Source organism: Salmo salar, chromosome ssa09, assembly GCF_905237065.1.
Source record: "Salmo salar chromosome ssa09, Ssal_v3.1, whole genome shotgun sequence".
In the NCBI taxonomy this organism is placed as follows: Eukaryota; Metazoa; Chordata; class Actinopteri; order Salmoniformes; family Salmonidae; genus Salmo; species Salmo salar.
Window position 1 is genome coordinate 14,531,120 of NC_059450.1, and position 15,350 is coordinate 14,546,469.

Below are 15,350 nucleotides of genomic sequence, written 5' to 3' on the forward strand. Positions count from 1 at the left end.
GCAACCTAGTGAGGGTTAACATGTTTAAATGTTTTACTCACGTTGGCTGCAGTGAAGGAGAGCCTGCAGGTTTTGGTAGCGGGCTGTGTCAGTGGCACTGTTTTGTCCTCAAAGCGAGCAAAGAAGTTGTTTAGTCTGTCTGGGAGCAAGACATGGTGGTCCGCGACGGGGCTGGTTTTTCTTTTGTAGTCCGTGATTGACAGTAGACCCTGCCACATACCTCTCGTGTCTGAGCCGCTGAATTGCGACTCTACTTTGTCTCTATACTGACACTTAGCTTGTTTGATTGCCTTCCGGAGGGAATAGCTACACTGTTTGTATTTGGTCATGTTTCCGGTCACCTTGCCCTGATTAAAAGCAGTGGTTCGCGCTTTCAGTTTTGCGCGAATGCTGCCATCAATCCACGGTTTCTGGTTGGGGAATGTTTTAATAGACGCTGTGGGTACAACATCACCGATGCACTTGCTAATAAACTTGCTCACCGAATCAGCGTATTCATCAATGTTGTTGTTTGACGCTATGCAGAACATATCCCAGTCCACGTGATCGAAGCAATCTTGAAGCGTGGAATCCGATTGGTCGGACCAGCGTTGAACAATGCTGGTCCGAACAATGCTGGAACATGTCTCGAGTGAGCCATGTTTCTGTGAAACAAAGAACGTTACAGTCTCTGATGTCTCTCTGGAAGGCAACCCTTGCTCGGATTTCGTCTACCTTGTTGTCAAGAGACTGGACATTGGCGAGTAGTATGCTCGGGAGTGGTGCGCGATGTGCCCGTCTACGGAGCCTGACCAGAAGACCGCTCCGTCTGCCCTTTCTACGGCGCCGTTGTTTTGGGTCGCCGGCTGGGATCCGATCCAATGTCCTGGGTGGTGGGCCAAACAGAGGATCCGCTTCGGGAAAGTCGTATTCCTGGTCGTAATATTGGTGAGTTGACGTTGGTTTTATCCAATAGTTCCTACCGACTGTATGTAATAAAACCTAAGATTTCCTGGGGTAACAATGTAAGAAATAACACATAAAAAAATTAAAATACTGCATTGTTTCCTAGGAACGCAAAGCGAGGCAGCCATGTCTGTCGGCGCCAGAGGTATAGCTGTTCTGTTGGTTGTGCAAAGATGGGGTTTGAGGCTATAAGTACAATGGTACAGTTGAAGTCGGAAGTTTACATACACTTAGGCTGGAGTCATTAAAACTCGTTTTTCAACCACTCCACAAATGTCTTGTTAACAAACTAGTTTTGGCAAGTCGGTTGGGACATCTACTTTGTGCATGACACAAGTCATTTTTCCAACAATTGTTTACAGACAGATTATTTCACTTATAATTCACTGTATCACAATTCCAGTGGGTCAGAAGTTTACATACACCAAGTTGACTGTGCCTTTAAACAGCTTGGAAAATTCCAGAAAATTATGTCATGGCTTTAGAAGCTTTTGATAGGCTAATTGACATCATTTGAGTCAATTGGAGGTGTACCTGTGGATGTATTTCAAGGCCTACCTTCAAACTCAGTACCTCTTTGCTTGACATCATGGGAAAATCAAAAGAAATCAGCAAAATAAATTTGCCCTCCACAAGTCTGGTTCATCCTTGGGAGCAATTTCCAAACGCCTGAAGGTACCACGTTCATCTGTACAAACAATAGTACGCAAGTATAAACACCATGGGACCACACAGCCGTCATACAGCTCAGGAAGGAGACGCGTTCTCTCCTAGAGATGAACGTATTCTGGTGCGAAAAGTGCAAATCAATCCCAGAACAGCAGCAAAGGACCTTGTGAAGATTCTGGAGGAAACAGGTACAAAAGTATCTATATCCACAGTAAAACGAGTCCTATATCGACATAACATGAAAGGCCGCTCAGCAAGGAAGAAGCCACTGCTCCAAAACCGCCAGAAAAAAGCCAGACTACGGTTTGAAACTGCACATGGGGACAAAGATCATACTTTTTGGAGAAATGTCCTCTGGTCTGATGAAACAAAAATGGAACTGTTTGGCTATAATGACCATCGTTATGTTTGGAGGAAAAAGGGGGATGCTTGCAAGCTGAAGAACACCATCCCAACCGTGAAGCACGGGGTGGCAGCATAATGTTGTGGGGGTGCTTTGCTGTAGGAGAGACTTGTGAACTTCACAAAATAGATGGCAACATGAGGACGGAAAATGATGTGGATATATTGAAGCAACGTCTCAAGACATCAGTCAGGAAGTTAAAGCTTGGTCGCAAATGGGTCTTCCAAATGGACAACGACCCCAAGCATACTTCCAAAGTTGTGGCAAAATGGCTTAAGGACAAAGTCAAGGTATTGGAGTGGCCATCACAAAGCCCTGACCTCAATCCCATAGAAAATTTGTGGGCAGAACTGAAAAAGCATGTGCGAGCAAGGAGGCCTACAAACCTGACTCAGTTACACCAGCTCTGTCAGGAGTAATGGGACAAAATTCACCAAATGTATTGTGGGAAGCTTGTGGAAGGCTACCTGAAACGTTTGACCCAAATTAAACAATTTAAAGGCAATGCTACCAAATACTAATTTAGTGTATGTAAACTTCTGACCCACTGGGAATGTGATGAAAGAAATAAAAGCTGAAATAAATAATTCTCTACTATTATTCTGACATTTCACATTCTTAAAATAAAGTGGTGATCTTAACTGACCTAAGACAGGGAATTTTTACTAGGATTAAATGTCAGGAATTGTGAAAAACTGAGTGTAAATGTATTTGGCTAAGGTGTATGTAAACTTCTGACTTCAACTGTATATCTACTGTGTGTGTGTGTGTTTGTGCGTGCATGTCCAGTGTGACAGGTGCCCACCAGTGAGAGTGCTCCTCCAGGCTCTTGACTGGCTCATTGATGTTTCTCACGTCCCAAAATTTGACCTTGCAGTCGTCCCCACAGCTGGCCAGGTAGTACTGTTTGTTGGGATTGAAATCAAGGTCTCGAACAAGCTGCCCATGAGCATTCTCTATACAGTAGATCTGACTGGAAAAGAGAGTGAAAGGGGGGAGGAGAGGGGGAATGAGAGAGAGAGATGGCAGAGAAGTGGGTGAGAAGGGTGAGAAAAAAAGGGGAATGATGTGAGAGAGAGAAAGAGAGAGTGAACGCCACAGCAACCCTGATGACATAAATCATGGAGAGAAGCGTGTAGTGGTACTCTACTCTAGGTGAAGGCCAGACCATATTTCCTGTCCTATAAAAGCCTGACGTGTAATAAAGCCAGGAGTCACAACCACACACGGCCTTGGCTTCCTGATCCTGCTCGTCCCGGCTGGGGAGAGGTCAGTGTTAAGGCACGAGGAAAGAAATGAGAGAGCAAAGAAGAGAGGAGACTTTTCCGCTTCAGATTATGTTCATGTTGTAAACCTACTCTCTTCTCTACTCCTCCACAGGACCCTGTACCCTTCCTCTCATCTCCTCTTCTGTCCTCTCCTCCCCTTCCCCAGTCCTTCCTACCTCTCATCCGCTCTTTTCCCCACTCCACCCCGCCGATCATCTTCCCTCCCTCTCCTGCTGTGATGACTGAAGAGGAACCAGGGCGTTCTATTGAACAGCGTTAGACCCAGTGTTCTCTGCTCCCCGCTCTCCTCCACCAGACACCATCTAGCCTGCTGATCTCATTATACAAATAACATGCTAATTAAAAATCTAATTAAAAAGGGAGGGAAAAGAAAATAACCTGAGGGATTCAATGAGATCAGAATGATGGTCTGTATGGCTCTATGACTATATGGTTTGTAAGGTTCTGCCACCGGACCTCAGCAAACTGGATGAGACCAGACTGGGACTTCACAGAGGGTCCAGACACTGGCAGCAGCTCCTTCCTCTAACCAAACAAAATTACAACATTCTTTAATCTTGTGACTTTAAAATGACTTGAGTGTGTGGAGTCACTTTGCTGTCGAGTGCACAATCTGCTCACCATTGACTGCCTCGGCATGACCTCTGGCCAGGGGTTTGACAGTGTGTGTGTGTGTGTGCTGTGTCGTAAACTCTGTCCTCCATGGAATAGGACGCGCGGGGGAAATGGAGCAGGAAATTGGGTTAGTTTCGGTGATTCCAGAATGCTTCTGAGCACCCCACTCTACTCCCTCCACTCGGCAAATATGAAATGGGGATCCTGAGCAAAGCCTGGCTGGAACCCTCCTCACAAAGTATTAAGGATTATATGCCTTCCTAGCCTAAGCCTGCGGACACAGTGAAACCAAATCGAAACTCATCCTCCTTTACGTCAGTGAGGGCCAGAACAATCTACAACACACACACACACACACACAGTAAAGGTGTTACCATGAATTTGACAGTAATTTACAGGCAGCTCTGTGGCAAGTAAAATTCTGTATTTAATATTAGTACACAGGGGCAAAACTTTCACTGGGATGGGGCGGGGGTCCTGTCACCCCCACATTCTGAAATTGCATTTTTGTCACCCCCGGTTTTATCATTGCCCTGTGATATAACAAAAAGCGTCATCGGTGTGTGTAAGGACCATGCGGACGTCTCAGAGCAGAGCGGTCAGCCGGCTAGATTTAGGACCGCCCGGACACCACCACAGAGCGTTTGGGCAGGCTGTGGGAAGGCAATGCTTCTGAAAGGCTGGCTTAGAACTGGCAAGGGACAGTTGAACAGATGCAGCTGCTGACGGTGTGTATGTGTTGCACTCCTTCTCTGAGTTGTAAAAGCAAGCAGTGCAGATACTGGCTACCCTTTAGTTGACTGATATTAGCTAATGTTTCATCCGCTCTCAACTGAGTCAAATGAATTTAGCCAGTTCAGCTCTAGCCATCTGTCAGATGGCGATATGAGGTAGCTATTATTATAGCACTATCTAACAGCTGTTGTGTGTATGGAAATGTTGTTTTGTAACCTTTGTTTTGTCCCGTTTCAACAGTAAATTCATTTGGCTAGCTTCCGCCAGTTGATGTACCGGCGTGAGAGAGCTTGCCAAAATTATTATTTTTGCCTCAATCACACTAAACCTGCATCAAACAAGACGAAACCAGCGGCCAAACGATTGAGTACCGATATTCTGATGTTTTTTCAGTGCAATGTGAGATTTTATTATTCAGTATAGCAATGTAACGTTATTGATCTGTCAGTTTCTCGAGCTAATTCGCTACTTTTCACACTGATATAGTAATAAACAGCTCTACAGGCTTCACTGTCAAGCTGCACAGTCAGTACACAACACTATGCTCATCATGTCTTAGCAGGATCAGATGGTGACAGGTGTTCGTCCCTGCAGGGTCAGACAGCCAGGGAAGACCAGTCCACGAAGCTCAGGTGAATTTTGCAGTATATTATAACAATATCAGTGAATGGAGAAAAAGTTCCATCTTGAGTTGATCGGTAGGTCTACAGTAGCTACATGACAGAAGCTTAAGTTTAAAGCCACAGTCTGGGATCTGGGAATAATGGTCATTTCAATTATTGAACCATTGATTCTATGCTTGAATAATATTCATGTGTACACCAAGGTTATTCTTTGTCATGCCTGCCTCAGCAGGATCAGATGGTGACAGGGATCTGTACATAAAGTGCCAATGAGAGTGGTTATGGTAGACATGTTGGTCCTCAATGGCTAGTGGTAAAATACATACAATTAACAATTATGGAATAGGCAGCGCAAGCATATTAAAACTGCAGAAGATGATTTTGTACAGTTGTATGCTTGCCCTACCTTTTCCATTGTAGCTACCCTACCCTACCCATTCACTATAACTTGTACTTGCAAAATGTCAACTAAATACAACTATTGAACCATTATATTATCAAAGAATAGAATCAATGTATAAATGCCCCACAAGCATAGCACAACCGTCTTACACTATCATAACCCAAAATATTATGTAGTTTAGGCCATATTTAAAACTATCATGTGTGTGAAATGGACTGTCAGTCTTGCATCTAGAATGCAGTCTATGCTTTTGAGATTAGTTATATTTGAAGTACTTTATATTGGGGGGTTGTGGGCTTCACTGTTATGGCACACAGACAGTACACCAGACAGTAATCACTTGTCATGCCTCATCTTAGGATGGTGACCAGATGATGATAGGGGTCCCAGCAGGGTCAGGCAGCCAGGGAAGACAAGTCTCTTATGGAGCAGAGGTGAATATAATAATATGATTAGTATCAGTGAATTAAACTACTCTCCTTAGTGTTTTCAGTAGTTCCTAATAATCAAACATACAGTCTCATTTGATTGTAAGGTATATAACTTGTGAAGACATCAGTGGTGTAGTGGAAACCTTACCCACCCATTTCATTTTTTAGATGCATGTACAAAGTTATTAGGAAGGTTCAGAATATATGTGAAACATCACAACACAGTTAAAAAACATATGTCACATGGAAATCATAAAAGAGCAGTTTACGGAGATTGTTGGGATGAGAGTAGCTGACGGGTGGGTTTACGGAGATTGTTGGGATGAGAGTAGCTGACGGGTGGGTTTACGGCAATTGTTGGGATGAGAGTAGCTGACGGGTGGGTTTACGGAGATTGTTGGGATGAGAGTAGCTGACGGGTGGGTTTACGGAGATTGTTGGGATGAGAGTAGCTGACGGGTGGGTTTACGGAGATTGTTGGGATGAGAGTAGCTGACGGGTGGGTTTACGGAGATTGTTGGGATGAGAGTAGCTGACGGGTGGGTTTACGGAGATTGTTGGGATGAGAGTAGCTGACGGGTGGGTTTACGGAGATTGTTGGGATGAGAGTAGCTGACGGGTGGGTTTACGGCGATTGTTGGGATGAGAGTAGCTGACGGGTGGGTTTACGGAGATTGTTGGGATGAGAGTAGCTGACGGGTGGGTTTAAGGAGATTGTTGGGATGAGAGTAGCTGACGGGTGGGTTTACGGAGATTGTTGGGATGAGAGTAGCTGACGGGTGGGTTTACGGAGATTGTTGGGATGAGAGTAGCTGACGGGTGGGTTTACGGAGATTGTTGGGATGAGAGTAGCTGACGGGTGGGTTTACGGAGATTGTTGGGATGAGAGTAGCTGACGGGTGGGTTTACGGAGATTGTTGGGATGAGAGTAGCTGACGGGTGGGTTTACGGAGATTGTTGGGATGAGAGTAGCTGACGGGTGTGTTTACGGAGATTGTTGGAATGAGAGTAGCTGACGGGTGGGTTTACGGAGATTGTTGGGATGAGAGCAGCTGACGGGTGGGTTTACGGAGATTGGTGGGATGAGAGCAGCTGACGGGTGTGTTTACGGAGATTGTTGGGATGAGAGCAGCTGACGGGTGGGTTTACGGAGATTGTTGGGATGAGAGTAGCTGACGGGTGGGTTTACGGAGATTGTTGGGATGAGAGTAGCTGACGGGTGGGTTTACGGAGATTGTTGGGATGAGAGTAGCTGACGGGTGGGTTTACGGCGTTTGTTGGGATGAGAGTAGCTGACGGGTGGGTTTACGGAGATTGTTGGGATGAGAGTAGCTGACGGGTGGGTTTACGGAGATTGTTGGGATGAGAGTAGCTGACGGGTGGGTTTACGGAGATTGTTGGGATGAGAGTAGCTGACGGGTGGGTTTACGGAGATTGTTGGGATGAGAGTAGCTGACGGGTGGGTTTACGGAGATTGTTGGGATGAGAGTAGCTGACGGGTGGGTTTACGGCGATTGTTGGGATGAGAGTAGCTGACGGGTGGGTTTACGGAGATTGTTGGGATGAGAGTAGCTGACGGGTGGGTTTACGGAGATTGTTGGGATGAGAGTAGCTGACGGGTGGGTTTACGGAGATTGTTGGGATGAGAGTAGCTGACGGGTGGGTTTACGGAGATTGTTGGGATGAGAGTAGCTGACGGGTGGGTTTACGGAGATTGTTGGGATGAGAGTAGCTGACGGGTGGGTTTACGGAGATTGTTGGGATGAGAGGAGAGGTTGAGGCAGTAGGCTCTCCAGGAGAGGTTAAGGCAGTAGGCTCTCCAGGAGAGGTTGAGGCAGTAGGCTCTCCAGGGGAGGTTGAGGCAGTAGGCTCTCCAGGGGAGGTTGAGGCAGTAGGCTCTCCAGGGGAGGTTGAGGCAGTAGGCTCTCCAGGGGAGGTTGAGGCAGTAGGCTCTCCAGGGGAGGTTGAGGCAGTAGGCTCTCCAGGAGAGGTTGAGGCAGTAGGCTCTCCAGGAGATGTTGAGGCAGTAGACTCTCCAGATGTTGAGGCAGTAGGCTCCCCATGGGAATTTGAAGAAGGCTCTCCAGGAGAGGCTGAGGCAGTAGGCTCTCCAGGAGAGGTTGAGGCAGTAGGCTCTCCAGGAGAGGTTGAGGCAGTAGGCTCTCCAGGAGATGTTGAGGCAGTAGACTCTCCAGATGTTGAGGCAGTAGGCTCCCCATGGGAATTTGAAGAAAAAAAACTCTCCAGGGGAGGTTGAGACAGTAGGCTCTCCAGGAGAGGTTGAGGCGGCAGTAGGCTCTTCAGGTGAGGTTGAGGCGGCAGTAGGCTCTCCAGGAGAGGTTTAGGCAGTAGTAGGCTCTTCAGGTGAGGTTGAGGCGGCAGTAGGCTCTCCAGGAGAGGTTTAGGCAGTAGGCTCTCCAGGAGAGGTTTAGGCAGTAGGCTCTCCAGGAGAGGTTTAGGCAGTAGGCTCTCCAGGAGAGGTTGAGGCAGTAGGCTCTCCAGGAGAGGTTGAGGCAGTAGGCTCTCCAGGGGAGGTGGAGGCAGTAGTCTCTCCAGGAGAGGTTGAGGCAGTAGGCTCTCCAGGAGAGGTTGAGGCAGTAGGCTCTCCAGGAGAGGTTGAGGCAGTAGGCTCTCCAGGTGAGGTTGAGGCAGTAGGCTCTCCAGGTGAGGTTGAGGCAGTAGGCTCTCCAGGTGAGGTTGAGGCAGTAGGCTCTCCAGGTGAGGTTGAGGCAGTAGGCTCTCCAGGAGAGGTTGAGGCGGCAGTAGGCTCTCCAGGAGAGGTTGAGGCGGCAGTAGGCTCTCCAGGAGAGGTTGAGGCGGCAGTAGGCTCTCCAGGAGAGGTTGAGGCGGCAGTAGGCTCTCCAGGAGAGGTTGAGGCGGCAGTAGGCTCTCCAGGAGAGGTTGAGGCGGCAGTAGGCTCTCCAGGAGAGGTTGAGGCGGCAGTAGGCTCTCCAGGAGAGGTTGAGGCGGCAGTAGGCTCTCCAGGAGAGGTTTAGGCGGCAGTAGGCTCTCCAGGAGAGGTTTAGGCAGTAGACCAGGGGAAGTTGAAGAAATAGACCCCATAGGAGAGGCTGAGGAAGTAGACCCCAATGTCCACATCACACCATATCAGCCAAACCCAAAACTAGTGGTAGACCAGAAGCTGTCAAACAAGACACTTCGGTTTCTGGATAGGTGGTACAAATAATTCCAGTGGCTCCTCTATGTTCCCACTGTGAAAGGAGTGTTGTGCTTTTATTGCACAAAAGCTATTAAAAGCCAGAAATCACCTCTTGCAAAAAATGCAGATCCTGCATTTGTGCACTCTGGATTCCTAAACTTATCCGGTGCCTTATTCCAGTTTTCACCACGTGCATGCAGCCATGCACACAAGGTTGCCGTTACCACTCGATGTCACCAATCAAAGCCAGTGGATACCCAACTTTCCACAGTGCGCACTGTAGAGCTAAACGAAGCAAGGTCTTGCCTAAGGAAAGTAGCAGGTTCTGTCCATCTTCTAGCATGTCAGGGATGAAGTTTTTATGAAGTCTCCCTTACAACTGAAGAGAACCTGGCAGAAGTTGCCACAGATGTGCTACTCCACCTGAATGTGCCTCTTTCAGGTCTGAGTGGGCAAACGTATGATGGTGCAGCGAACATGTCAGGGAAAATCAAAGGAACACAGGCTAGGCTGATAGCAGTGCAGCCACTGGCTCTGTATGTGCATTGTGGCCCTCACAGTGTCAATCTAGTCACCCAGGCTGCCTGCCCATCTTCCGCTGTGACGTGATGGCCTGAAGTGGCTCCACAAGCTGGGCTGCCTGCACAACCAGTCAGGCAAATACAAAACAACATTTAAGGAAATAGCGATATCTGAGTGTCGGTCATTCACAAGCCTAAAGCCCTTGTGTTCAACAAGGTGGACTGTTAGGACTCCAGCACTGAGCTCTTTGCTAGGTCAGTACAAGTCTGTGCTGTTCAGCCTGGAGGAAATGAGCACATGTGATTCATCAGACACAGCAACAACAGCAAGGGGATTGCTGAGAGATTTGAGAAGGGGACCACAGTCCTAGGACTCCTTGTAGCAGCTGAGGTAATGGAAGAGTTGGAGTGCCTCATTCGCACCTTTCAAATGTGAACAGAGACATTTGCTGGGATGCTCGCTGCAGTGGACTGTGTTTAGACCACCCTGAAGGCGAAGAGATCAGAGGTCCAATTTCAACAGATCTACAGCAGAGGGACAGAGTTGATTGCCAAGATCAAAATCCAGCCCATTCAGATGCCCCACATCTGTAATCCACCAAAGCACTTCACTGGAAATGCTGCTTCATACTCACTCACATCCCCAGAGGATTTCTACAGGGCTGAGCTCTTCAATGTGCTTGACACAGTTGATGTGCAGCTAACAGAGAGGTTCAAACAGGGTGGCCTGGAAACTCTGACTAAGCTGGAGGAAGTTCTTCTCTCTGGGGAGATGGATGCTGCAGTGGTGGACCAGTATCAGAGTTGAACAGGAGATCACTTGAGGTGCAGCTGGCCATGTTCAAGATGCAATACCAGTACAAAACAAGTACAGAAGCTGCATCTGTTCTCAGGAATCAGCTGCCTGAGGTCCACCGGTCTCCTTTGACCAGGTAGGAGCCCTCATTCGCATACTAATGTTTGTCCCTGCATCCTCTGCTGAAGTCGAGAGGAGTTTCAGTGGTCTAAGAAGGCAGCCTGTCACATTCATCAGGACTGAGTGGATGAAATAGACATGTAAAAAGTCTGCCAGCTGTTTGGCTTGGCAAATGACCACAGGAAACATGTTTGGAGCTTTTGATTAGGTTGAAAAGACAGAAATAAGAACAGATAGGATGAATTAAGGATTAATTAAGAAATAGGTTAAATAAATGAAACAGGGTTAATGGAGGAAGGAAAATCGATAGATGGTGTGTTGGCTATGGCTATTTGTGTTGATTTTGAAAATTGATATAGACAGTCTTGATAAAGACAATCAAGTTAAGTCTTTGTACTTTTTTTAGTTTTTCATTTGTTCGGCTATTAGTTATAGTTGCAACACAACGTTAATGGTAACTCTAGCTGAATTAGAAAATAAAGAAGTACAGAAGAAATTACAGAGGATGAAGGAAGAAAGAATGGATGCATAAAGAAATATGGATGAAGGAAGTATTTATAAAAGGAATAGGATAAAGAAAGGAAACAGGGTTAATGGAGGAAGGAAAATAGATATGGTGTGTTGGCTATGGTTATGTGTGATGATTTAGAAATGTTATATAGAGGATCTTAATAAAACGACAATCAAAAGTTGTCTTTGTACTTTATTTGTCTTTGTACTTAAGTGCTGGTTAAGTGTTATTTTATAGTTTTTTTTAATTTGGGGGGGGGTGGGGGTCAAGGTGAGGAGGAGGATTATTTAATATACTGTTTGAAGAGGTAGGGTTTCAGATGTTTTCAGAAGATGGGCAAGGACTCTGCTGTCCTAGCTTCAGGAGGAAGCTGATTCCACCATTGGGGTGCCAGGATAGAGAAGGACTGAGTGGGAGCGGTCCTCCCGTAAGGGTGGGAGGGCCAAGAGACCTGAGGTGGCAGAACGGAGTGCTTGGGTTGGGGTGTAGGGTTTGAGCATAGCCTGAAGGTAGGGAGGGGCAGTTCCTCTTGCTGTTCCATAGGTAAGCACCATGGTCTTGTAGTAGATGCAAGCTTCAACTGGAAGCCAGTGTCCGAAGGAGCAGGGCGACATGAGACAACTTGGGAAGGTTGAAAACCAGGTGGGCTGCTGCGTTCTGGATAGTTGCAGGGGTTTGATGGCACAAGCGGGGAGCCGACCCAACAGCTAATTGCAGTTGTGCCTGGATTAGGAGCTGTGCCGCTTCCTTTGTGAGGTAGGACCATACTCTACGGATGTTGTAGAGCATGAACCTGCAGGAGAGGGTCACTGCTTTGATGTTTGCTGAGAATGACAGGGTGTTGTCCAGGATCACGCCATGGTTCTTTGCACTCTGGGAGGGCGAAACTGTGGAGTTGTCAACAGTGATGGAGAGGTCTTTGAGCTGGCAGGCCTTCCCCGGGAGGAAGAGCAGTTCCGTCATGTTCCGTCACTTCTAATAACACACCTACTGTAATATATATACGGTATCAAAGCAAATACTTTGTAATGACACACATTACAATACTGTACAATTGACTATATATACAGTAAAAAAAAGTAAATGCTACCGTAATCGGAATGAATGACTGGATGAATAAATGAAATGCATTGAGGGCAGGGGTTTGTATTTCACAATTACAAGGGATTGGTGCAAGCAGGTTGACTGCTAGGTAAAATGTTTACACATTAAGTGTTTACACATTTATTTCACTTGCACTTAGAGGCCTTACAGTGGAAGTGACAGCATTTTAGCAACATGAAATCTTATTAAAATCTGTTCATATACACCCCCAGGAAGAATATTACGTATACTAAGGAATTTGGGAAGATTCTATAGCAATATAGAGTTGGAAAGCGGCCGTGCGTTTAGACAATTAATAGACACTGCAGGAAATAAAATCGAATAAAAACATCTGTCTCGTCCAGGACCAGAGTCTATGTAGACCGGGTGCGTCATTGCCAATCAGAGCTAAATTAGGCCTTTATTTGCATCATAGGCCTGCCATCATTCACTTTGAACTGGACTGTGTGTTTACAGGCAGTTGCAACAGTGCGACTTTAGATCATTAGAAAGCATTCTCCAAAAGCCACAAAATACACCTGAATGGATTTCTGCAAATATGTCAATACCACTCGGGAGTCCTCTTACATTTAGGAACTTTACAGTCCTATTGATCAAACAACCATGAAAAGGTAGGCTCTCTCTCAACAACAAAAAGATCAACAACTAATGCTAGCCAGAGAAAGATGAGCTCAAAACTAATGAAAGAACATTAGATAAACCCTCCCAAACTTTTTCAGCTAGTTGGCCGTAAAAATTGCACAGATAAACAATGAGATTTATGTTACCTAGAGTGTTCGAGACTAACTATTACTTTCTTTGCCTACGTCTACTGACACGGGTAATACTCAGTAGGTGTTGCACGTTCGTAAATTAATAAGTTACTCTGCGCTCTGGCACACTCAGATGAGAGTACTCTGAAATTGGACTAAATAGCCAGAGTGAATTTGCGAACACAAGAGAAACGCTACAGTGCATTCGGAAAGTATTCAGACCTTCACTTTTTTCACATTTTGTTACATTACAGCCTTATTCCAAAATTGATTGGGAGACTAGTCAGGAGAGGGAAAGATGAATGAAGCAGAGTACAGAGAGATCCTTGATGAAAACCTGCTCCAGAGTGCTCAGGACATCAGACTGGGGGCGAAGGTCCACCTTCCAACAGGACAACGACGCTAAGCACACAGCCAAGACAACGCAGGAGTAGCTTCGGGACAAGTCTCTGAATGTCCTTGAGTGGCCCAGCCAGAACCCGATCGAACATCTCCAGAGAGAGCTAGCTTGCTAACGTTAGGCTCTGCTTTTCCTTCACTCTGTAGTCCAACTCATCGTAAACCATCTTAATTGGGTTGAGGTCGGGTGATTGTGGAGGCCAGGTCATCTGATGCAGCACTCCATTACTCTCCTTCTTGGTCAAATAGCCCTTACACAGCCTTGAGGTGTGTTTTGGGTCATTGTCCTGTTGAAAAACAAATGATAGTCCCACTAAGCCCAAACCAGATGGGATTGCGTATCACTGTGGTAGCCATGCTGGTTAAGTGTGCCTTGAATTCTAAATAAATCACAGACAGTGTCACCAGCAAAGCACCCCCAAACATCACACCTCCTCCTCCATGCTTCACGGTGGGAACCACACATGCGGAGGTCATCTGTTCACCTACTCTGCGTCTCACAAAAACACAGTGGTTGGAACCAAAAATCTAAAATTTGGACTCATCAGACCAAAGGACAGATTTCCACCGGTCTAATGTCCATTGATTGTGTTTCTTGGCCCAAGCAAGTTTCTTCTTCTTATTGGTGTCCTTCAGTATTGGATTCTTTGCAGAAATTCCACCATTAAGGCCTGATTCACGTAGTCTCCTCTGAACAGATGCGTCTGTTACCTGAACTCGGTGAAGCTTTTATTTGGCCTGCAATTTCTGAGGCTGGTAACTCTAATGAATTTATCCTCTGCAGCAGAGGTAACTCTGGGTCTTCCTTTCCTGTGGCGGTCCTCATGAGAGCCAGGTTCATCATAGCACTTGATTGTTTTTGCGAAGGCACTTGAATAAACTTTCAAAGTTCTTGAAATTTTCACATTGACTGACCTTCATGTCTTAAAGTAATGAGGGACTGTTGTTTCTATTTGCTTATTTGAGCTGTTCTTGCCATAATATGGACTTGGTCTTTTACCAAATAGGGCTATCTTCTGTATACCACCACTACCTTCTCACAACACAACTGATTGGCACAAATGCATTAAGAAGGAAAGAAATTCCACAAATTAACTTAACAAGGTACACCTTTTAATTGAAATGCATTCCAGGTGACTACCTCATGAAGCTGGTTGAGAGAATGCCAAGAGTGTGCAAAGCTGTCATCAAAACAAAGGGTGGCTACTTTGAAGAATCTCAAATATATTTTGATTTGTTGAACACTTTTTGGTTACTACATGATTCCATATGTGTTATTTCATAGTTTTGATGTCTTCACTATTATTCTACAATGTAGAAAATAGTAAAACTTTTGACTGGTACTGTAAATAGATACGCTAGCCTATTAGCCACGTTATGATTGACGTGTGATCATTGCCCTTGCTAGTTGGATTGTATTGACATTCCCAGCATTAGTTACATTTGTCAGTTGTTGTCCAAAATATTGAGCCATTGAAACTGAAACAGTGCATCCCGAATGGAGGCAGCAAACAATGTACCAGGACAGCTGTGATTTACAAACTGATTGCAATATTTTTTTGGGACACTGAACTAATAAATTGTGAATTATATTAATAATGCATTGAACTGCATCCATCTATTCTGCCAACAATGCCTTAGTATATGTCATGGAATGTTGAGGCAAATAGAAGCTATTTTTCAAACCTCTCATAAAGTTGGTTTTGTAGCCTAGTGGTCAGAGCGTTTGGCCAGGAACCAAAAGGTTGCTGGATCGAATCCCCGAGCTGACAAGGTAAAAATCTGTCGTTCTGCCCCTGAACAAGGCAGTTAACACATTGTTAGGCTGTCTTAACTGACTTGCCTAGTTAAACAAAGGTTAAATAAATAAAATA

The 15,350-nt window shown here is 45.8% G+C and overlaps 1 protein-coding gene across 2 annotated transcripts in view; it reads right to left on the reverse strand.

Annotated features, from left to right (window-relative positions):
• Positions 1–15,350, reverse strand: part of eipr1 (EARP complex and GARP complex interacting protein 1) — a 79,038-nt gene that overhangs the window by 7,000 nt on the left and 56,688 nt on the right. Inside the window, exon 8 of one of the 2 annotated variants that reach the window (XM_014210324.1) lies at positions 2,823–2,990. The exons of the other annotated variant lie outside the window; for it this stretch is intronic. Coding sequence (XP_014065799.1) covers positions 2,823–2,990 — 168 coding nt within the window. The remainder of the gene's footprint in view (positions 1–2,822; positions 2,991–15,350) is intronic. 2 annotated transcript variants of the gene reach the window in all.